The sequence below is a fragment of the Centrocercus urophasianus genome, unplaced genomic scaffold, assembly GCF_019232065.1.
Source record: "Centrocercus urophasianus isolate 14NV4802_14NV808 unplaced genomic scaffold, USGS_Curo_1.0 seq_11, whole genome shotgun sequence".
Taxonomy (NCBI): domain Eukaryota; kingdom Metazoa; phylum Chordata; class Aves; order Galliformes; family Phasianidae; genus Centrocercus; species Centrocercus urophasianus.
Genome location: NW_024884253.1, coordinates 44,172,859 through 44,197,662, shown reverse-complemented (window position 1 = coordinate 44,197,662; position 24,804 = coordinate 44,172,859). Strand labels below are relative to the sequence as shown.

General features: G+C 37.2%; 1 protein-coding gene across 2 annotated transcripts; it reads left to right on the top strand.

The window, feature by feature from the left end:
• The first annotated feature begins 6,428 nt into the window (after positions 1-6,428).
• On the top strand, positions 6,429-24,113 carry IMPACT (impact RWD domain protein). 2 transcript variants are annotated; one of them, XM_042808665.1, is made up of 11 exons: positions 6,429-6,478; positions 6,645-6,773; positions 8,085-8,137; positions 8,372-8,434; positions 11,201-11,286; positions 12,121-12,249; positions 12,638-12,732; positions 16,591-16,664; positions 18,983-19,073; positions 22,171-22,305; positions 23,904-24,113. In XM_042808665.1, exons 1-11 carry the CDS (start codon positions 6,443-6,445, stop codon positions 23,973-23,975), a joined length of 963 nt encoding a protein of 320 aa, XP_042664599.1. In that variant the 5' UTR covers positions 6,429-6,442; the 3' UTR covers positions 23,976-24,113. The 2 variants fall into 2 exon arrangements, with proteins under 2 accessions (XP_042664599.1, XP_042664598.1); XM_042808664.1 differs by having other exon boundaries at positions 12,635-12,732.
• Positions 24,114-24,804: the final 691 nt, after the last annotated feature.

Genomic DNA, 24,804 nt, shown 5'->3' with positions numbered 1-24,804 from the left:
TTTTTTTTTTTTTTTTTTTTTTTTTTTTTTTTTTTTTTTTTAATTCTCTCTTTTTTTTTCTTTTTTTTTTCATTTTTTTTTTTTCACTGCCTGTAACTTTGTGCATCATTGACACTTTGAGAATGAAGAGCCAAAAGAACGGCAGTTCCACACCTGTGGAGATACTACGTCTGTGCTGTGTTTGGATTAATCCTGCTTTTCATTAGTTCGAATTAGATGACCATAGTTAGGAGACCTGCTTCAGCAATAAGGATGTGATATCTGAGATGCTTCACTGAAGGGTACCATTGTCTTTTTCTCTGGAGCAGCTCTTTGGGTTGCACTCCTTACTTTCAGAACTCCAACTGCCCCATGCCCACTTTCCTCTCTTTTGTTGCATGCTCCTTTGCTCTTATCTATCTGAGCTTCTTTCCCTATTGTTTCTTCTTTCTGGCACTGAGCCACCTTTTGCAATGCCATAACTGCCCCGAGCAACATCACAGTTAAACCAAGCCTTCCTTCCTTTTCCTTTTTTTATTGTGATACATACGCACACATTAGATGTTTACAAATTTTGTTATATTTGTTGTATTTTTGTACAGCATTTATAGTACCCCTTAGCTAGCTAATTATGGTGTAGCTCAGTCCTGCACTGGGAGTTAGGGCATTGAATTGGGAAACAACATCAATGCAGGGGTTCTTTTGGATCTCAGTAAGAAAGACCTGACTAAAAACGGCTTAATAAAATACAAATGTTTCAATAAGGCAGAGTAAGGGAAGTAAAACAGATAGTAAATCTTATGACGTTCCAGATGCTCTGCATCCCCTGTTCATGCACCAGCTGTTGAACGATACTCCTCCTTTGGCTATTTATTACATAACTTTCTGAAAAGGAAACAGCTATTCATAGAGGATACTTGCATGAGAAACTCTTGCTATACTGCCAGATAAAAGCAAGGCCACACTAGTGTTGTAATCACCAATACAAAGCGGGAGCTGCCCGCAGGCTCCTCTTTTGTAATGAGCTGGTGGAGTTTATCCTGAGGATAAAGGATTTATGCACCACCGCACAGCCTAAGGATGCAGCACAGACCTGTGCTTACTTAGATTAACTGTGCTGTGAATCAATGACTCTTCCATGTACAATTGTGTCCTGGTCAGCATCACTACACACCCTATGCTTCAAGAAGCATCTATTATTTACGAGAGCTTTGCCTCCTTGAACACCCCAGAGTAATAATCCAGTGAGTTTTGGACTCTGAAGTGTGTAAATGCAAATAACAGTGCTGCTAATATCAAGGGTTCTGTCTGCTGTGAATGTACCTTTTCTATTCCATGTCTTTTTTCAGGCAACCTGCTGAAATTAGTGATGCAGAAAGCATGAAATACTTCCCATGCTAAGGTTGAATGCAATGGCAAACAGCCTCGCACAGAACTTGCTGAACCATTCTGTCAATTATTTTTGCAGTACTTTACATCATGTCCTGCTCTGGGATGGGGCAATGGGGCAACGTGACTGCAGAATGTGAAGCTGTAATAGCATAACCTTGCCTGAGGAGAAATTGATTTAGACGGGGAGCTTCCACTTTGTGTAGTGCATAATCAACTAGTTGAATTCATTGCTGCAGGCAAACAAATCTTATGACTAGTAGTATAAGAGCTGGAAATTTTCAAATAATACTGCCCTTTATTGTAATTTCTTGGGAAAAAAAAAATATTACTAGCAACTAGACAAACAAGATGCTGATCATATCCCATTTTACAAGGTACTGCTCACAGTTGAGGGAAAGACAAGCATCTCCCTGCGCTCCTTCTGGCACTGCACAGTTGATGTAGGTTGCTGGTAGTTTAACCACTGAAGGCATAACTTTTGGAAAACAATTCATACTTGGAAAGGAAAACAGAATAACTGGGCATTTATATTACTACCCCTCATGAAATTTCACATTCAGCACATGACACTTTTTGTTTTCTTCCTCTTCAGAATAAAGCATACCAGTCATGTTTGAAGATATTTGATTTGTGGAGATGATTAATGAAGTAAGAAATGACACATGATAGGTTGCTTCTATGTTTTTACACAGCAAAATATTTAATGACTGAATGTTCAATAATTGGCTAACAGTCATTCAACTGAAACTAAAAAATTGTTTCCTAATAGCTTGTACACAGACCTGATATACCTCTTGTGCACTATGCTTGCAGTACAGTGAACATAGGGCCTGATTGTTCTTCCAGACCTCTGCTTATTTGCCTGCTAGAAGACAGGCATGGAACAATTAACAACTGTGCTGACACTCTCAGGCATGGTCCCTATGGATCTTCATAGAATCATAGAATCATTTGTGTTGGAAGAGACCTTCAAAGGTCATCTAGTCCAACTCTCCTGTAATGAGAAAGGACATCTATAGCTCGATCAGGTTGCTCAGAGCCCCATCCAGACTGACCTTGACTGTGTCCAGGCATGGACAACCACCACATCTCTGGATAACAGTGCCTCAATGTGCTCATGAATAGCTTTTTTCTTATATAGTTTCTTATACAGTCTTCTTCATTTACAAAGGACAGTTTCCAGTGAGAGATGAAAGCAATTTTTCGTGTTCTGAACTTTCTGCAATAGGATATCTTATAGGTGCAAGTTGGTTGCTGATATTTACTGAGGGGGAAGTAACCCTATAGAGTGGTTAATTTGTAGTTGGTGTGAGCCTGATTAAGTGTTGAAACTGCTCACTTCAGCTCAAAGCAGATCTAAACCAAGTTCAGACAGTTTCTGGAGACATTCTCCAGCAGAAAGAATCATATGGTAGTATGCATTTGACATGCCCTTTTTATGTGAATGCAGATACAGCAGGAGAAAAATATGAGATTTATTGATTCTTTTTTGCCAGGAGGCTTCTAATAACTAACCAGTAGTTATAACATTGTGGAAAAGCTTTCTTGAGCTCTACACAAGACGGGTGTGCTTCTATAGACAGCATGCAACTGGACGGTGGCTAAAAAAGAAATGTTCTTAACTGAAGCATCACAGAGTTACTTGTACACATGCTTCTTCTAGGTCTTACCAGCCAAGTAGCCTTAGGCCAAGATTTGGGTTTGTTCAATGCTGTCTTTTATTGTGATTTAATCAATTTGGTCTGATTTAATTTCAAAACAATAAATAAGCTGCATGAGGAGAGATGAAGCTTATACCTAATTTTGTCAGTTTAGCTCCCACTCTATCAAAATACATATCTATGCAATTGAAATCAGTTGAACTATTTCATGCTTAAATGTTTACATATCCCTTATTGAGCGATTCTTCATTGTTCTAAATTTTCCTCATTTAAAAGGAAAGAAGTTGCAAATACACAGTGCCGCTTCAACAGTTGCATACAAAATCAAACAGATTAACTGATATTTTGTTCTGGTATTTTAGTAATTTTTTTCTTATCAACTGTGACATTTTACTCCTAATCAGCATTTACTGTGCGCTGTCAAACTCTATACAGTTATACTAATATCACTTATGCACCACATTAGTTTATTTTATCAATATAATTTATATAAACTTTGGAAAATGAAGTTAAAAAAATCCAAGTGTTAAAGATAATGTGCAAGAAATTAATCTCAAATGAGCAGAAGTTACATGCATAGAGAAAATGACAATGTTCAGTTAGTTCCACTTCATTTATAGTAACCCAAACACGTAGCTATTTACCTCCCCCCTCTGGACAGATTTGGTAGTAGAAAGTAAACAGCACATTAAAAAATGTTTTGGAATTTTTGTTACTTTTTTCCTTTCAGAACTGTTGATTGCTTTTCAAAGCATTGAATTTAGATAACATCCTTCTTAATTAAGATTTCTGTGTAAATATTGCTTCCTTATCTACATGAGCATTAGTTATATTTGGTTTAAGTCTTTTGTTCCCTAGGATTAGATTCTGGTTTCAGAATGACATCAGTGATGATCCAGCGTGTTTTCTTGTCCTGACAGGAAAGAACAAGGAATCTGCATTCCCTTTAGTAATCTGGGCCAATTCCTGATCTTCAGGGTCTTCCTTTGCTTAAGTGATTTGATTTGAGCTTTAAGTGTATTTGTTTGCCATCCCAAAGGCAGATCTATGGACCAAAGGTTACATTTGGTAACCATTTTAAGTATCAGAGTTCACGCATCGCTGTGAACAACATCAATAGGAGACTCCTCACTATTAAGATCTGTGAGGTTCATCAGTCTGAAAGTTAAGGATATGTATTTCATAACCTTCTTTAATAGAACATTTATTTGAGACAAAGAAATTAATCAGCTGTTAAACACTCCTGGGCAGCATATCAATTCAGCTGCTCTTAAATTTATAAGACTACTTAGTATGAGGATAAATGCAGCATTATCTTTTCTACATCCTAGTAACTTAAAGCTTTCTACTATGTTTTTATCAGAAGAAGATAACTTATGAAAACCTACCTTTCTGTGTAGCTATCCATCTGTCTATCTATCTAAATGGAGTATGTGACTTTACTTGCCTGATAAAAAGTGCATTTTTGCCATGTTCTGACTGGAGGCATTCTTTTTATAATTGTTTAAAACAATTAAATACCCTTTGCCTGTGACAATGAAGACAAATGCAGAATCTTGATAAGCTTGGAAAATATCCCTTTCCAGTTGTCAAATATGGGACAACCATTAGTGTTTATAATCTCACAACTGAAAATTTACCTATTAGTCTAGGTACTCAAACAACACCAGGATAGAGTTCTGCTTTTTTTTAAATTATTACACATGGATTAACTAAGAAAAATGATTTATTTTTTTTTCCCCAAACTTGTGTTTCTTCAACCTGAACATGGAATGTAAGATTTTGGGCTGAGATAGCATCAATAGTAATGTTCATTAAGTCCTCTCTTGGAGCTTCCAGTGATGGCAACTTGATAAACTCAGTCCTTCACTCTTCTTCATAATTATCTGAGTATTTATTCCTCCAGAGTAAGGTAACATGTTGCTTCATCAGCACATGGTATTGTCTCCATCTTTGCAACAATTGTTGTGTAAATAAGGGCTATTATCACTACGTCCCTTTCACTCAAGATGACTAATTTCATTGTTGGCAAATTCTCTGAAGTGTCTTTCTCTCAAACATCCAACTTAAATCTTTGTACTTTGCATCTTTTTCACATGTGAGAGGGAGAACAGTGTATTCTCTGCAATGGTCTGTAGCATATTAAGGTTACCTACCTACCTCTCTCAAAATCCTCTTTAAGTTAACAAACTCCTTCTCTCAAGCCTTCACAGTTGTCAGACTTTCTAGATTGTACTGTTTTTATTGCTTTAATCCAGACTTCAGTTAGTGCACATCTTTCTTAAAGAGCAGCCCTAAAACCAGACACAAAGTTAGAGCTTGGGCTTCAATTGTTCCATACAAAGCAAGATTACCTTGTGTGTCCTTCTGTACCTCCCACGTATTTGGACATATCAGCATGACAGTTCTTGTTTAAGAATAGCACAGCATAATTGGTAAATGCTTAGCTTGGGTTTCACTCTAGCTCCCAAATCCCTTCTGTAGAGCTGCTGTCTAACTGGTGATTCGCTGCCCTGAATTTCTGCAGCTGATAATACAGTGCTGAATTTGTCTCTGCTCATTTGCATCCCGTTGCGTTGTTTTGTTTTTGCTTGTTTGCCTGTTTGTTGTAGAATGTGTCCTCTTTGTTACAACCATTCTGAATTCTGATTCTGTTCTCCAGAGCATGTGCAGATTTTCTCAGATTTCAAGAAAGTGGAAAACAAAGCTTAGCTTGAATATTCCCCCAACAAATCAGTATAAAAATACACTGGAAGAAAACATGAACAGCAAAATAAGTGATGCCTGGGGATCCCTGTGGATAGAATAGAATCACAGAATCATTAAGGCTGGAAAAGACCACTAGGATCATGTAGTCCAACCATCAGCCCATCCCCACCATGCCCACTGGCCACGTCCCTCAGTGCCACATCCACAGGGTTCTTGAACACCTCCAGGGACTGTGACTGCAGCACCTCCTTGGGCAGCCTGTGCCAGTGCCCAATCATTTCTGAGAAAAAATTGTTCCTAATATCTAACCCGAACCTCTTCTGGCACAGCTTAAAGCCATTATCTCTCATTCTACCAAAGGAAGGGGCAGAAGAAGCAGCTACTTAGATGTTATTTGGGAGACATACTCAGTTGTAGCTATCCTTGTGTCTGAAGGTCTGTTTTGTTCAGAGGATTGCCCTGTTTTACAGAATACAGTGTTTGTACTTAGGAAGCACAGATCACAGGAAGGGAAGATAAGTGCTGCTGCTAAGAGTTGAGCGGTGCAACCAGCCCTGACAGAACCGGTGCTGATCACAAGGCAGTCACAGCGCACAGGAGCGCGCACCCACACACACGGAGAGGCGGTCAGCGGCCGGCACAGAGTGTGCGCAGCGGGACTGCCCGCCCTTTCCGCCCTGCCACGGTGCTTTTCCGCACTGATGGCGGCGAGCGGCCAGGAAGTGGCTCAGCAGCAAGTGAGCGGCGGTGGGGGAACGAGAGTTGCGGGGCCCCCAGTTTTTATGGTTGTCTGTTGCACTGATTCTGTCATGTTTGTAAATAAGCTATAGGAGAGCGAAGCCTAAAGCTGCGGCTGGTACACGATTTGTGTACTGAACGATTTTTACACGCTGCTTTCTCTAGATTGATGAAATCGAAGCCCTCTCGTCCATATACGGTGAAGATTGGTGTGTTGTTGATGAAGATGAGAAAATCTATTGCATTAAGATTGGTGACTGTCTGGATCAACCAAAGTGGACCCTCTGCCTGCAGGTACAGTGCTGCTGGGCAGTTTGACACAGTGTGCTGTGGGACTCAGGCAGGCAAAAGCTTATGCCTGTATAAAATCCTTTACAATAGGATTTTGTATTCACTCATGTAGGTTAAGAAGTTTTTGGTTTGTAGTCTGTAATACACTTTTCATTGGTGGTTCTTAGACCTGGGAGGATTGGCCAACACACCTGAAGGCTGTGCTACCACTCAGCAAGACCTGGACAGACTGGAGAGTTGGACCTGATGAGGTTTAAGAAGAGCAATTGTGGAGTCTTGCGCTTAGGGAGGAATAACTGCATGTGCTAGTGCAAGTTAGGGGATGACCTGCTGGAGATGAGCTCTGTGGAGAAGGACGTTTGAATCCTGGTAGACAGCAGGTCCATGAGGCCATGAGCCAGCAGTGTGCCCTTGTGGCCAAGAAGGCCAATGGCATCCTGAGGTGCATTAAAAAGAACCTGGCCAGCAGGTCGAGGGGAGTGATCCTCCCCTTCTACTCTGCTCTGGTGAGGCTGCATTTAGTCTACTGTGTCCAGTTCTGGGCTCCCCAGTTCAAAAAAGATAAAGATATCCCAGAAGGAGTCCAGTGGAGAGCCACAGTAATGATAAAAGGCCTGGAGCATATCTTGTATGAGGAAAGGTTGAGTAACCTGGCACTGTTCAGCTTGGGAAAAAAATACTGAGAAGGGATGTAATAAATGTTTATAAATATCTTAAGGGAGGTGGGATGCGAGTGGATGAGGCCAGTCTCTTCTTGGTGGTGTGTAGTGATAGGAGAAGGAGTAAGAGCCTAAAACTTCAACATAGTAAGTTCTATACTGATATACAGTAAGGGTGATGGAGTACTGGAACAGCTTTCCCAGAGATGTTGTAGGGTCTCCTTCTATAGATATATTCAAGACCCATCTGGATATCTCCCTGTGCTACCTATTGAAAAGTACCTGCTTTAGCAGGGGGGGTGGATTTGACGATTTCTTGAGATCTCTTCCATTCCCTGTAATTCTGTTATTCTGTGATTCCTTTGACAACACAACTTGCTTATGATGGTCGCAGTATTTACATATCCTAATTCCACACTCACAGAACCATATCTCTGTGTTTTTCTTTAAAATCTTATTTTAGACGTACTGTTATTTACATTGACTTTGTTAGGGCACCTGAGTGAATCTACAGCTACTTCTATGTTTACTTTTCCAAAGTGTGGAAACAAACAGTATTCACATCAACCAAACTGAATAGCTCAATGTTGGAGTCCATTAGTAAAGCTCCACTAGCTGAATAATGCAGTGAACATTCACTCTGAATTTCTTTCAGGTGATTTTGCCTCCAGGATACCCAACTTCAGAGCCACCTATTTATCAACTGAAGTAAGTGAAGTTTCTTGTTGATAGTTGCTTTCTTTCAAATATTTCTTTATTTACAGAGTTACCGTTGTTGCTTGTTTGAAGTGTAAGTTGAAGTTTCAGAATTTTTTTAACGAGGGATGACTGATGTTGTTTTATTTTCAAGGTGTTTATCACATTTATTTAAAAATGAATGTTTGTTGAGGTGCTGGAATCAGAGTACAGGTGCCATTTTCATTGTATTTCTTTTTATTCTAGTGCTCCTTGGCTTCGGGGACAAGATTACACTGAACTAGCAAATAGCTTGGAAGAAATATATATGTAAGTTACAGTCTGTGGAACATCGTAGAAGGTGATGATACATCTTCAGTCTTGTGTGCTTTTAAGTACCTGCTTAACTAGTGAATGTAGTGGTTGATGCAGCAGCCATCAAACATTCAATGCTATGTATATACTAAACATTTTATTAGAATGAATTGTCTTAAACTCTGGCAATTTCTTTTATATTGTTTAGACCTGGTGCTCTTTTAGAATGGATGTCTTAATTTTGGCTCCTAATGTTTGACCCTTTAGAATCATAGAATCATAGAATGGCCTGGGTTGAAAAGGACCACAATGATCATCTTGTTTCAACGCCCCTGCTATGTGCAGGGTCACCAACTACCAGACCAGGCTGCCCAGAGCCACATCTAGCCTCAAGATACTTTCAGATTTGAGGTGTAGGTAGGTTTCAAAACAAGCACAATTAGCAGAGTCTTTTAACTAGAATCTGTAACATGGCAAACTACATTCTCACAGTGTGTAGCTAGCTGAACTCTTGATGCATGAGAAAAAACATAACATTAAGAAATAATCATAGAATCAAACTACGTTTTAGAATTGCTATGAAATTGGAATATTAAATGGAGTAATTTTATGTGGTTTATCTAATATATGAACTAGATGAAATGAAAATATGTCATAAGGAGGCATAGCTGTGCCCAAATAATGAAATCTGAGTGTCTTGCTTAAGAAATATGCTTTAATGTCATAAAAAAAGAAAGACACTTGGCTTTTTTATGTTTTGTTTGTTTTTGTTTCATTTTTATCTAATTACCAACTTACTTCAGGTACATGGGTTTCTTATAATTTAACCAAGCAAAATTGAGTTAGGATTTAAAGTTAAAAGTTGTAGAGTGGAGGAAAAGAAACTGAGTGTCCTTGATTCTGTTGGAGTCTCCACCAGAGATAAAGCTGCTGTTCTGTCCTTCCTAAGCATCCAGGGCATTTAGAGCATCTTGCCCCACTGCAAGGAGGAATAGCATGGTTGTTAAGCACTCTTTTTCTTTGTAGAGAGCCCTTGTTGGTCTCCTGCTGTTTTTGTTTGTTCAGCAGGAAATGAATGTATTTGTACTTTAGACAGTATATGTCATTTTAGAGTGTGTTTTTAAACCCTTCTGGAGTTGTCACTGATGTATGCAGTGTTTGTGAAAGCCTTTTATCTATCCACTGTCTAAATAGTTACCAGGTAAACTTAATTACTCTGGATCATTTACGATGTGTGGCTTACCTGGTTTTGAATCCCTGGTGATCTAAATTGCTTAGTTTTGCAAATAATGTGTACTGTTGGTGACTCACTGTGTCTTCTTAAGGAGATGGGAAAAGCAGATAGCAATAGATCACAAATCTGCTTTGCTAGGCCCAAAGTTCTTACAATATAGAAAATATTTGGATTTATTTTATTTCTTCATATGCTCTTCTGGTAAGATTTGTTTTTTCCAATAACAAAGCTTTGTTTCATGATTTAGATGCAAGTGTCAAGAAAAATAGCTGTCTATAAAAGTAACCTTTGAGACTAAGCGTAATAGACAGAAACTGAAATTGGGTTATAGCTCTAAAAATTGATAGTTTCTCATATCCAACAGAAAAATCTTGTTCATTCTGTAATCTGTCATTCCATCATTAAAACAAATATAGTTCTTCATGTATTATTAAAACAGTGCTTCTATATGATAAGCAGCAGCATGAAATCATGGTTTTCTCTCATTCTGGAGTCTGTCAAGGTTTTGGAGACAGCTACAAGTTTATGAATTCCTCATTTTTGCTTGAAAAGTTTTCTTAAAATATACATATTTGTTTGAATTTCTAATTTCATTTGGCAGTTGTGCTGTATACACTGTATAAAATAAGCATTTTTAAAGTTTTGTTAATGGTGTGTATTTATATGCTGCCCCAGACGGTGGCAGTAAGAATGAAATTATTAATAGAGAAGCTGTGAGTTGGCTAAAGCCCTACATTTTCAGTTCTGATTTTGAGACTAACACGCACAGACCATAAACATGTTAAAATATAATTTGGAAAGTTAGTTTTCAGGGCAGTTTTAAATATATTTTGGGATGTTACAGTTCTGCTGCACATTAAGGCAGTGTTTCCTAACTTGGAATGTGCACATAAAAGCATTTATCCCATCCTCTCCCATTAGCATAATACATGTCTGTGCCAGCTGACTAAGGGCTGTTTTACCTCTCCTCCCTCTCCTTTAGGATTTATCATCAGCGAACTGTAGCATGTTGATCTACTGCTCCACTTTGTCAGCTACCACTGACCTACTGTCACAGTCCTGCAGGATTAGCCCCTGCTGTGTATATGTGTTCTAAAAAAAACCTCTCAGATATGAAGGGGAAGAGACTCTGCAGGCAGAGTGGCTGAAAGAGCTCGTCACAGGCAGTACCGAACTTTCTGAAAACCAATCCAGAGCATGCTCAGAAACTAGGTGAACTGGCTCAGTATTCTTTTGAGAATGCTGAGGGCTGTCCAATTTATTGTACTCACAGTTGTTTTCACTTTCTTTATAGGCCAAAAAGTTTCCGTCAGTTGCTTGTTTTCTTCCAGTACTGGTGCTTTTAATACTGGAAAAAGTGCAGTAGAGTATATAATGATGCTCATTGTCACTGAGCTTCCACAAGCCTAAGCTCCTTACTGCCCTAGACTGTAATGTTCTATTACTGCATGTCTGAAATCTGCGTATTATTTAATGTAGGTACTTTCTAAATGAAATCTGAAAGAAAAAAAAAAAATTCCTTACTCACTGCAAGTTTTAACTTCCAGACAGAACCTTGGTGAAAGTATTCTTTACTTGTGGGTGGAGAAGATACGAGAACTTCTGGTGGAAAAGGCACAGTCATCAAATTCAGGTATTTCAGGAAATACATGGATTTTTCAGTTTACTTCCTGTTCAGCTGCAAAATAAGATCATAGAATCATAGAACGGCCTGGGTTGAAAAGGAGCACAACAATCATCTAGTTTTGACCCTGCACTTAGCAGGGGGGTTGCCAGTCACCAGACCAGGCTGCCCAGAGCCACATCCAGCCTGGCCTTGAATGCCTCCAGGGATGGGGCATCCACAACCTCCTTCGGCATCCTGTTCCAGTGTGTCACCACCCTCTGTGTGAAAAGTGAAGGTTTCATTGCCAGTTAAAGATGTATTCCCAGTTTTCTTGACTTACGTGGGTAAGAGAACACAGTCTCTGGTTTGGCTTATTGTATTACAGTGATAGCTTTCCTTTCTCAAAAAGCAATAGAAAATAAAAAGGAAGGGGGTGGTTTCAATGAAGTAAAGTCCTCAATTTTATTATAGTGCAATTAAGAGTTGCTTCACAACTGGAGTTGAGGTGATTTTTCTGCTGTTACTCTAATAGTGACAGGGCTAGTATAAATTCACAGCTGCTCTTTCCATAAATTATGGGCCTTCTTTTTCTATATGAAAATGCTAAATGAAATACATATGAAAATGCCATGAAATACATGAGCAAAATGTCTGCATGCACTTATGGCAGAAGGAAATAGGAATATTTTGAATTTTTTGTTGTAGTAAGTTGTAAATTCTGCACTTCGTAGTTTTTTCTTCCTAGCAAGCTGATTTCAACTAAACAGCCAGACATTTAATAGAAAAAGAATTTGAAAATTTGTATTGCTTATCTCTCAGAAAAGTATATAATAGGTCTGCTTACTACTTACACTTTTATAGAACCAGATATTAAGAAAACCACTGAAGAAGTTGATGAAGACAATGGGGATGATTTTCTCCTGGACTATCAGCCTGTTCAGGAAGATCCAGTAGAAATTTTAAGTTATATCACATCTGAAAGTCAAGAAGGTAAAGAAGTTTCCTTGTTAATTGCAATGAAATAATTTAGGAAAGAGTGACCTTTAAGTTTCAGTTTTTCTACTCAGCTTTTGAATAAAATTAATAGCATAAAAAATCATAATTAAGAATAATGATTGCAAATAACCCTGTATATTTTTGGTGGTTCTGCATGTCATCACTTTGTACATAGCTTTAACCAATCTCTTTTTTAAAAGTTTAGATATTCTCTAAGGGTATTGTATCAACAAATAAGTTCTTTGTTTGTTCAAATATTTCAATTATTTATTTATTTTATTTATTTAATATTTCAAATTATTTATTTGTTCAAATAATTCAACTCAGTTGTTGTTTCAGTACCCTTAAAGAAAATGAACACTTCTTTATTTGTGATCAGTAGATGAAGAACTGCCGATGATACATCATGGAAACCCACTCACGGATCGAAGGAGTACGTTCCAGGCACATCTGGCTCCCGTGGTGACACCCAGACAAGTTAGTATACTTTGAGCTTGGCTGAATGTTACTGAAATACTTGGAATTAGATGAATATATCTTTCTTTGTGTGTCAGTATCATCTGAGCGGTCATCTGTCTTTGCCTGTCATTATTGGCTGAATAACTCCTAAGTAGCAGCTCTGCAATGCAGCCTGGTAGTTTCCAGTTTTGTTTTTGAGGTGGGTAGATGCTGCTGTCCCTTATTCTTAACTGTGTGAGAACACTGAAACGTGACTTCTGGACTAATTTCAGTCACTTTGTACCTCCCTTTGCATCTGTTAACTTTGTCACCTTTGATGATGTTCAGTGTGGAAACTACTGATGTACTCATCTTTTCTTGGCATTAACTAAGAGTTAAACCTTGTGGATATTTTCCTCTTCCCTTGTATCCAATTCTCACTTTTATTTCAAGAATTTTTGGTAGCACATCTTCTCAAATGTGTCATTGGTTTACGGGCTGGTTCGGCCCAGTTCCATGATCAGCGGGGTGGAGGGATTTCACAGAATCTGCACCTCCAGAAAAAGGGAACAGGGGACCCCAAAATAATTAAAAACAGCGGCAACGATCTGAGGAGAAACAAACTAATTTACTGAATATAGTATTGGAATGCAAGATAACACACCATAATACAATATAATTAGAATTGAAACTAGTAAATCAAATATAATGAGAGAGAAAATGTGCAAAAGGTGGATAGGCCTCACCATAAAGCTGAGGTGAGATGCGCAGTCCAGTTGAGCAGCAGGGAGATGGGAGGAGAACTGACGAAGAGCAGACGAGAAAGAGTGCATGAGGTGACCTTGCCAGGAGTTGTATCTCCTCTCCGTGACCACAAATTCCCCTGGGGAATGTAGTTGTTCTTCTCTTCTGGGCAGGTACCCGGGAGTTGAGCATTAACAGTTAAACTCCCAGTGCCCCACATGATGTTATGATGTGGAATACCAAAACCAAAAATCAAAACCATGACAAATGCTTTTTGAAATTCCAGGTGGGCTAGATCAACCAGCAGCTAGGAAGCACGTGCTCAGCAACTCTGAAATAATCTTGACAGATTGACAGATTTTTAGAAGTGTAATTCCCTATGTGAAGGCAGTAGTTTATTAAGCTGTGCTGATCTTGTGAGGCTGTTCTATTTTTTTGTTGTTGTTATTGTTTTTCCTTCTGTTAATTTGCCTAGCATGGTGTAAGACTTACACATACTTCTGGAGTACATTTGAGAATGTTGGTATCACATCAGTCGCCCTCTGCTGCAGAAGCAGTTTTAACTGGTAGGTTAGGTACCTTAGTAGATGTTCAACATCTTCATACTCTAGTTCCCTTTAAATGTTTAAATTCATACAATCTGTTTTTGCAGATTTGTTTCAGTTCATCTTAACTTCATCAATGTTATTCTATCATAAGGCTCTGCTCTGCTGTCCTTGCCTGACCTTTTTTAATACGTACTGTCCGTTCAGTTAGGTTTTTGGGCTACAGCTGTATATTCTTTGATTGATTCTTCTGCATTGTATCTATCTGCTCATAGTACACATTTATAGAAGGCTTCAGCTTTTTGAGTTTGAAAAAATATTATTATGACTTCTATTTTTATATGTCCAAAAATGTGCTGTGCCTTTCGTATCTATCTTGTCATCTGCCTTATTTTTCTCTGTCTGAATACATCAGAATTTTTGAACAAGCCTTTAGCTTTTTTGAGCTGTTCTCTTAGTGCTTCCAAAGTGAAAGTAATTTTATACTTTAGGTTTAATGTGGAATAGCTCAATTTTTAAAAATACTTAATGCATTACCGTTTTCACTAAAGTATCACTGTACTTTAGAGGCTTTCTTAGCTTTTTTCAGTCTATGAAATGTAAGTTTCTATGAGCTGTTTTGCTTTGGAAAAGAAAGCAATTGGAATCATTGATTTAATGCTCTTTTTTCATTGCTTCTTTTAAGACTTCTATTGAAAGTCCACCTATATTTGGAATATGCAGAGTATTAAGGTAGTGCAATTTCCCGAGTGTCAAATCCAGCTTGTTTCAGGGTCTTGCTGTACTGTGTAAAGTGATTGGTCTGCAGGCTGCAGAGTAGGATTGCTGTGGCATGGGTTCCTTTTTCAGAAAGAAAGTTGAAAGAGGTGAGCAATGGGATAAATGTTCTACTATACTGAAAGCTAGCTTTATCAACTGAAGTGACTGGTGTGTACCCATAATGTTTTATCTGCATGTTTGTATGTTGCAGTGGTAGTCTTTAATGATTTAAGATAGGACTGATTGCTTTGTAAATTCTTCTGTTGAAAATTTTAGTAGTGGACCTTTACTTCTAGTACAGCTTTCAGTAACAAAGGCCAGAATAATGCTGTAGATAGTTAAATATGCTGTCATATGGGGAAACAAAATTGATAGCACTGCTAGATTTGGTACTGTTGCTTTTCTTTCTCTAGCATATTTTGACGTTTAAAATGTGTGTGGTACTTGTACTTGGTGTAGGGACTAAGGCCTAGATGGAGCTAGGAAGTGACCTATGGTTTAAAGATCTTTTGTACCTTGTATGAGCAGGTCCCTTGCTGACCTTGTAGAGAATCTCTTAATTCCCTAAGGAAGGAACAGTGGAAAAAAGGCTCAAGAGTTACAGTAGGAAAAAGGATAAGTTATTGCTCATCTGTGAGATGGCTGTATTGCAGGTTCATTGGTAATACAGACATTTAATGAGGTTTTGAGAGATCTGTCAGCTACCAGGATTCTAAAAATATAGCTGATGTCAAAGGTGACAATCATTTCATATGCTTTCTATGCTGTTTATTGAAATGTATTTATGAAAGCTTATTGAATAATGAGTTGTCTTTCTTCAGTATTCCACTTAAGAGGGAAAACTGGAGAAAACAGTTGTCTGAAGCAATGTTCTCTGTTAATAATAGGGGATTCATTGAGGTTATTTGACGTTAAATTTCTGTCAGAAGAACTGAAAATAGCACAGTATAACTAGAATAGATAATGAGTGTGAATATTTATTATTTCTCACATTTACTTTTACTCTTCGGAATGAAAGACGACTTACTTTCCTCGCATGTTTTCCCAACCTTTCTCAACTTTAGTCATGCTTTCCTCAGGATAAGATTAATTACGTATTTCCTATCAAAGCACTGTTTTAGTCAAATCTTTCCATTTTTCTAGAACAAGTTTAAAAGTGTTGATTTTTCTAGAACGTGTTGATAAATGTTTTGAATTTTGTATTTAAGAACAGAAGGATGGACATGGTAAAAACACGTTTTCTGGGAAATACTGGCATGTTCAGACCCATAGTAAAAAGCTTTTATTGGTATTATTATTTTTTATTCTTTCCATAAGATGGAAACTGGAAAACGAGTAGGTTTGAATAAAAATTATATTTCAAAATGAAACGTAGTGGAACTTCTTAAACATTGCACATTATTGTGATATCAATAAAAGCAGCATGCAAGAGAAAACATGTTGTGCCATTACTCCAGCTTAATGTTATACTTCAAAAAACATGAAGGTGTAATTGATACTTAATACTGATTTAAATTTTTTTTTTAGATCTTGCCATATCTTATGTATTAAATCAGTTTGATGCTTTTGGTTATTCAGCAATGACGTGAATGTATGCCAAATCAAGGAACAACTGTTTTTAGTATCCCAGAAATATGATCTGAAACTGGCATGAGTGTACTGGTGTGGTGGCACTCCTTCTTGGGTTAGCACACTGATTGCTTAATTAATTTTATATTATAATGTTAAAATCTTTCTCTGTAGTACTGAAAAGATGCTTGTTTAACAATGAGATTGATGTTGAGATGGTGAATGTGAAATTAAAAATAAGCTTATTTCTGTGCTGTTGTTTATATATATTTTTTTTAAGGTAAAGAGAGTTCTTGAAAAATTATATGAGAATAAGAAAATTGCAAGTGCCACCCACAACATATATGCATACAGGTGAGAGATGGTGATTTTTCTGCTATTTCTTGCCAAGTGAGCGCTGTGCATGAGAAAGGTAAAACCCACCAAAGAAATTCCTTGCTAGTGAGTCATTTTGGGACTAAGTTTCCTATTTATGTGTTGAAGATATTAGGATTTATTTTGAACTTGAGAAAAAAAAAAGCAGAACATATAGTAAGAAAAAATATGAAGATAGTAAAGCAGTGCAGCACTAAGGATTTAAAAGCCAAAGAAACAAAAAACCCTAGAAGTGGACTGGAACATTTGTTGGTATGCTTTGTATGGGAGATGAGATTAAGGAATTACTGCTTCATCCTGAACTAGATATGGTTTTACTTATGCAAAGCAGTAAGTAAACTTCTACCTGACCACTTGAGCCATTTGGAAAAAACTGAAAATTTTTAGTTGAAATAGGAACTGAAGCACAAAGTTGAATGCAAACTGGCGTATGAAATTGGCTGAAATACATGAAACTTCAGGGAAATTGAGAAATGGGTAACAATGAGTTTGGCAATGGTCTGTGACAACTTTTGTGAACATAGAATGATAGAATGTTAGAATGGTTTGGGTTGGAAGAGACTTTTAAGATCAACTAGTTCCACACCCCCTGCTGTAGGCAGGAACACCTCCCTCTAGATCAGTTTGCTCAAAGCCCCATCCAGCCTGGCCTTAATGCTTCCAAGGAAGGGGGCATCCACAGCCTCACTGGGCAACCTTCCAGTCAGTGTCTCACTACCCTCACAGTAAAGAACTTCTTCCTAATGTCTAGTCTAAATCTACCCTCTTCCAGTTTAAAGCATTTCCCGTCATCCTGTTGCAGCCTGCCCTTCTAAAGTCCCTCCTCAACTTTCCTATAAGACCACTTCAGGTACTGGAAGGCTGCTAGAAGGTCTCCTCAGATTCTTCTCTTCTCCAGGCTGAAAAGTCCCAGCTCTCAGCCTGTCCCTGTAGGCGAGGTGGTCCAGCCTTCTGATCATCTTTCTGGCCCTCCTCTGGACGTGCTCCAACAACTCGATGTCCTTCTTGTGTTGGGGACCCCAGAACTGGATGCAGTACTCCATGTGGGGTCTCATGAGAACAGAGCAGAGGGGCAGAATCACCTCCCTCAACCTGCTGATTACACTTATCTTCATGCCACTGAGGATAAGTTGGCCTTCAGGGTTGCAGGCACACACTGCTGGCTCATGCTGACTCACCAACAGACAGTCCCAAATCCTTCTCAGGGCTGCTCACAAGCCGTTCTCTGCCCAACCTGTATCTGTGCTTGGGATTGCCTTGACACAGATGCAGGGTCATAGCTTCTGTAAAATGAAATAGTCTCAATCCAGATAGTGATGCAGGTGTTCTGAGGAATGTAAGGAACAATAAAAAGAGCCCCCTGGAGGAAGCAGTCAGCTGAAAAAGCCTGTATTGAAAGTAATCCATTCATGTACTTCCTGGGATGATCCTAATGAAATATGAAATGAGAGCAACTGAATGCTTACTTCACCAGCTTGTCTACCTAAGTTAAAGGTTTCTGTAATGAGAGCTGCTACTGATCTGACTCTTTTAACTCATACCATCTAAATACACTTCAAAATAGCAAAAGAAGTGTAGTTACTGCTTCGTGTATTCTAGCCAGTACGAGCGGCATCTTCATCACTGTGTCACATGTGTATTAAACTTAAGTGCAGATGTTATGAAATGAATTAGATGACGAAACAGAAAACTTGCAAGCATTTTTTCTGGAAATTTATACCTGACCTTTGTATATAGCAGCATGCACCAAGTCTCCTGGAGTGCCCTCAGGCATATCACCATATTCTGTCACAGCTCTGCTTTAGAGAAGGGCTCGGTAAACAGCGTGGTGAATTTGAAGCAGAGTTTCAGTAATAGTTTTGCACTGCTGGTGAAATATAGACGTAACTAATTACTAATAGTATTTTTGTCAGGCTTCTTTTAACTTGTTGGTGTGTACCATCTGTATCTGAAGTTGTTGGCTTAATCTGAGTGTAAGTGTAATCTTCAGAATAAAAACCTAAGGATTCTTCTTTTGGGGGACTTTACACTAGCAATGAATATGGAGTTAACCTGAAGTAGTTAAAATAATGTACAATCTTCACGCTTGTTGCTCTATACAGATAATATTTGTGGTTTACCCGAAGCCTCATCCTGTTTTGATGCGAGTATCCTTAGTGAAGAAGCAGAATTGATGCACGTGTTTGTAAAAGATTTCTGGAACTTCATTAATCACTTACAATGTTAGTTGATTGATACTTTTGGAATCTGTTTTTATGCTTATGTTTTTCTGTCTTTTTACTGTTTTTTTTTTTAAGGATATACTGTGAAGATAAGCATACGTTCTTACAGGACTGTGAAGATGATGGGGAGACAGCAGCTGGTGGACGTCTTCTTCATCTTATGCAGGTTATGAGAAGTCAAAGATTAATTTCTATAATCTTGAACAGATTTTAAAAATCACTACAGTGTGAATAAACTCACAGCAGACTTTTGTAATTCTTGCTCTTTTACTTTCTCTGCAGTCAAAGAAAAAATTACAGACTGTTGTATGCCTGTGATGAGTTGAGTTTTCCAAGTCTTGAATCATAAAAATAAATAATATTTCATAGATGGCATTAATAGTTGGACGGGTTTAGAAGAGAAAGAAATTTTGAATCTTCTACTTGGTGTAAGGTATAATGAAAATGAAGACTGGAAGAAGCTGATCGACAGGATGAACAGCTGACCTTTACACAACCTTTACTTCAGTTTCCACAAACATTTGTAATGAGAAGTCTGTTCCATTTGAACTTGCAGAGTAAGGCTTTGAATGCAAAAGTCAGTAGAAGTGATGCAGTCAAGCTTTTCTGATTATCTGTTTCTTAGTGCTGTTTCCAGTTCTGCGTCTTTAGCCCTCATATTGACATACTTCTTAGTTTTCAGGTGTGGAAATAAAGCCTTGGTAAAGTTCCTGCTAAATATACACTGAAGATAGACTTTGATTCACTGACATGATGCAGTGCAACCCCTTGTAAAGCCATAAGTAAAATATCCTAACTTCAGGGAACAGCTGGATACCTCTTATGCCTCAAGTTGCTTAACTGCATCAGCACACTAATTACTGTTCTGCATTTTGATTTTAGATTCACATCACCTTTGGAACAAGGGTTTTCTTTTCCTAGCCTTTGCTTGCTTGTATATTTTGTTGCTTAGTTTGCTTAGTATTCTTGGAAAGTGCTTTAAAACTTTTCTTTTTAATTTCGAAGATTATATACCTCAAAATACCTCAATTTTTTTTATTTTTTTTTTTGTTTGTTTAGAACTTTTTGAAACTTTCTAATTAACTCAACTCTGACTTGGAAAGGAATACTTGCATATGTTACATAAATTAAGCTTACATGCTAAGTGTGAATGTACAGTTGTAGTAATAGCAGCATGAGGAAGCAACTTTGCAGTTACTGTTCCTGAATTTATCCTAAGCCTGTTGACTCTTTCTCAGTATTTTAATGTATACTTTTGAAATTTAGCAGATTTACAGTGTTTTAAGTGCTTAACAGTCCATACAAGTGCAATTTAGAATGGCATGAAATTTTGCCTTTTAAATGTGAATGCATCTAAATCATATGGATCATATCTGTCCATTAGTAGTACTCATTATTGGGAATATTTTTGCTTTGGAATTATAGTGCTGCAGGGATCAGGAAAGTGTAGTTTTCACTGGGACAAGATTGAAGTAGTTTAAGGGCTAATTTCTAGGTGTTAATGTAATTCTCTTAATTCTTCTGTTGTAAGCAATTCTGATATGGGCTTAAAATAAGGTAGTATAATACAGTTATATTATTGTATTATTGCTGTAGTTCTTCTTTTGCAGTAGGGATCTTATCTTGTTTTAGATAAACCTAACATTTTTGTCAAGGTGGCACTTTCTGGTTACAAGAAAAAAGAATTTTAGATTTATTCTTTTAAACTTAAGGTTAGAGTTAAAATATTTCCCAACTATTTTTGACATCCTGTTTACTGTGAAAAGATGCTATAAATTGAATCTGTGGCTGATGAGTAAATGGAGAATAGAAAATGCCTGTCACAAAAACTGCCCTTCCTTTTTGTTAATTTTTTTTTTACATTATCCTTTAAATTTTAAAATACCAACAATGTTTCTGTCTCCATTTTACCTTCACAAAGGTAAAATCTTCTGATAGGATTGTTGAAATTAGACAAATAAATGCATATTTTTCCTCCTCAATGGAGATTATAATGATTATTAACCTGCTTTATAGATAGATGGCTTCTAAGGGGTTTTCCTCACATTCCACTTCACCAAAGCACTTTCTGTCTTGCAGACCAAAGTGCAGACTGCACTTTACTCTGCAGTAAGCAAATAAAGCTGTGATTGCTCTGTCTGTCCATCTGTGTGTATTAGTGAAATAGTGCACCACTCTTGTGAGTGAGGTGTTTGTAAGTGAAGACCTGTCACAGATTGAGATGCCGAAGTTGAAGGGAACAGTTTCAGGATCATAGCCACTATCCATTAACTAATGGTGATTATCACTAAGTGTTTCCATGCTATAATGTCATATTTTAGCAAGACTCATTTTTGATATTTAGTCATTGTCATGCACTGTTATTACTTTGTGCTGCTGCTGGATTTAGGTGTCGTGACAAATAAAGATGCTGAGGTCTTCCATGCTTCCTGCCTTTAATTGCAGTAAAAGAAATTATCGCTTCTGCTTAGCTCTGTCCTTTATTTTGTTACTGATGGTCTTAAAAATGCTATATGAGATTATTTAGTTCCTTTCAGTACTAATTGCTAATAAAATTATGTTGCATGAACTTCATGTATGCCTTTTGGATTTCAGAAGGCAACTAAGAGACGCTGATTCAGACCCAAAAAATTCAGAGATTTTCTTGTATTATCCAACTGTTGTTGCCACACAAAGGACTTAGCAACAGTAGGAGAAAATTCTATAAAATCATGGAATATACCAACTTGGTAGTGACCCACAAGGATCATTGAGCTGGCATTTTAGATATCCAGATGAACCATGCCTTATGTACCTGTTCTCTGGCTGTTACTAACATTTATCCACCGATGTTTCCAAGAGTGTGGAAAAGCAGTCTGCTTAGTGGCAGAGGTTCTCTGGAAGTAATAGTCTCCTATTAAAAAGTAGTAAAAGTAACTCAGTAATCGACCTGTTAAGTAATGCCTTGAGGCTTTTTACATTGGTGCGCAACTTAGTGCACTAGGTAACTTTATGCCATTTCTAAAGGGACATCTTTACTGGATTTACTTTTTTACTTGAATTTACCTTTCAGTAGAAATTTGGACAGTGAAACTTACCACATGTACTGAATTGTCATTACTTGTTGCCCTCCGATGACTTTTGTGCTATGTGTGATACAGACCTAATGCTAATTTCTTAATAACAAGTAGACTTTTTCTGTAATTAACAAAGATAACAATAATAAAACTAGTTTAATTTAAAAGAAAAAAAAAATCACTTTTTTCTTTTTTTTTTTTTAACAGATTTTGAATGTCCAGAATGTGTTAGTTGTGGTATCCCGCTGGTATGGAGGTATTCTGTTAGGACCAGATCGTTTTAAACATATCAACAATTGTGCAAGAAATATACTTGTGGAATACAACTATGTACATTCAGTGGTAAGTTTCTACCACTTAAAATGGAGGCATTTATATGTAGATGTGTGTAAACTGTCGCTCTTAGATGAAGTCAGAAGAAACGTAAAGCTATTTCAAATGTCATCCTCTCATTGCTTCGATGCACTGGTAAGGAGAGTTTGCACTGATCAGATGCCTTTATGAAAACTTCCAATGTTCGTGATTTGTAATCATGAAGTGTGCAGTAGAAGAGTGTGGGAGCAGTTGAGAACTGTGATCCAGAACATCATTGTGAAGCTCGAGGAAGGGTGGGAAGGTGATGAGCTGGTTTCTGTTAAGTAAACTGGCTGCTGCTGCTGCCTCTTATGTTTACATGTGCTGCAGTGTTACTGTGTAGGCAGATTGAGCTTAGGAATCACTGTAGCTAGTGGGCATTTTAAAATGTGAATGCCTTTTGAGTAGGCTTAAAGAAGATTTCAAAATTACAAAATATAGAATGGTAATAACAGAAAATACTATTAAAATAGTAGATGGTAGGCATCATTAAAAAAAAAAAAATTAGACTGGAAGAATTCAAACCAACTCACATTAGCATTACAGAAAAGAGGAAGGAATAATGTTTCAAGGGGGTAAATCACTTGAGTCAGGAATTCCAGATGTCTTTAAATGTAATTTTATGTCGAATATGTAGATCACTTAATTGTGTATTACTCCCATTTTTCCACATTCTTCATCCTCAGATCAGTGGATAAGTGTATGTTATATTAAAATATGTCATTGCTAATGGTAGAAATTTTACAACAGCAGGAAATAATTTCTAACAGATACTTCGTCAAGTATGCACTGTCACGTTTTCCTTTTGTATAAAAGTATCTAAGATTGCTGTGGCTGGATGCTCAGCATTCTTTTGTGTTCCTCCCCCTTCTCAGTTACTTTTAGCAATTCAGAGGTGCTTGTGTATACTTAGTGAGTCGCTTTCTTGGCTGCTGATCGAATTTCTCTTATTTTAATGTATTTTTTATAAAATAAAAGGAAATCATAACACAGTGTTCAAGCATTTATACTCAGAAAGTTTAGTACAGAAAGTGAGTGTAAATAAGTGTTATTTTCCTAACAACTTCAATCAGATTATGTTTTTAACAAACATGTTTTGTTACCAATGTTCTTTAGAAAAGTAGCAGATGGAATGTACAGTAACTTATTCTAGTAATACTAGAATGTTTTTCCTTGTTGCAGATTTATTTTGTCTAGGGAAGTAGTTTTTCTGTGCTGGTGCATGGTACATTTCTTGACAGGGCCACATCCACACTAGGAGCAGTTCTGTAATATAGTGTAGAAGTATTCCTGTACTGGTAAGCTCCTCCTTGAATGAAAGTGGCTTAAATTATTTTTATACTGCATTGTTGTTATCATAGTTATGTCACTAATTTTAACACTGCTGAAGGCAGAAGTTTCTAAATGGCAAGATAAGCAGCCAAAATGATGAAACTAAAGGTTTAAAAAAGTTCAAAACTGCAGTGAGTCCCAGTGAACTACAAATGCTTCATATCTAAAATAATTCTTGTGAGTAACTTTGAAAGGCTACCAGCAGAATATAAGAATGTTATTTTAAATTTTGATGTGCTTGTTCTTCATTTCAGGAAGAATCATCCAAACCAGCAGGAAAGAACAAAAAGATAAGGAAGGACAACAAGAAGAGAACAGAACACTAATTTACTAATTTATTTCTAGAAACTATAAAAGATTACTTTGCACATGTTTATAGAAAGGAAACATGGACATTAATGCCTTATGAAATACCAAGTTTTGTATTCAAAAGAGAATTTAGTAAAGCTATATCTATTTTTTCATCTTGTTCTGTGATTTCTTTTGGTGTCCTATAGTAGAACTTAGACACAATCTTTTTTATATTCTTGTACTGTTTCCTCCCCTCAGTGATGGCTGACTGATTTAAAGTGCAGATTGTTTACCCACTGCAGAGTTCAAACTCAAACATCAGTCTTGTGTTAGAACTTAAATTCACTAGTTTGTTGTGTTGACAGTGAGACTGAAGTTATTCTAAGGCCAAGATCACTTATGAAGTTTAAAATTTTCAATATCTAATAGTAAAACTAGTGGCCAGTGCTGTATGGCATTAATCCTGCTTATGCAGTTCTCATGCTAGTTAGCACCTGCCTGATGACACAAGGAAGGAACCTGAGTGATGAATAAAGAAACAGAGGAATTTCTTCAGTGTTTGAAGATTTTACTCTAAGTAGCAGACTTGCAGAGCTTGTTGAAAGCTTGAAGATTAAGTGTTGTGTAACTAGAAGAACCAATGATTTCAACAAAGAATAAGGGGATTTTGAAATCAGACTGTTACAGCTAGTCATAAACATCAGTAAACATTCTGAAATTAGTTCTGAAGATGGGGAAAAAAAAGATCAGAAATGGTTGGATTTTCTACTCAAGTGTAAATAAATAACTTCCATGCTTTTCTCTAGAGAGAAAATTACCTAGACTTTGTCAGCTAATTTTCGTATTGCAATTTAGTTTGTATTT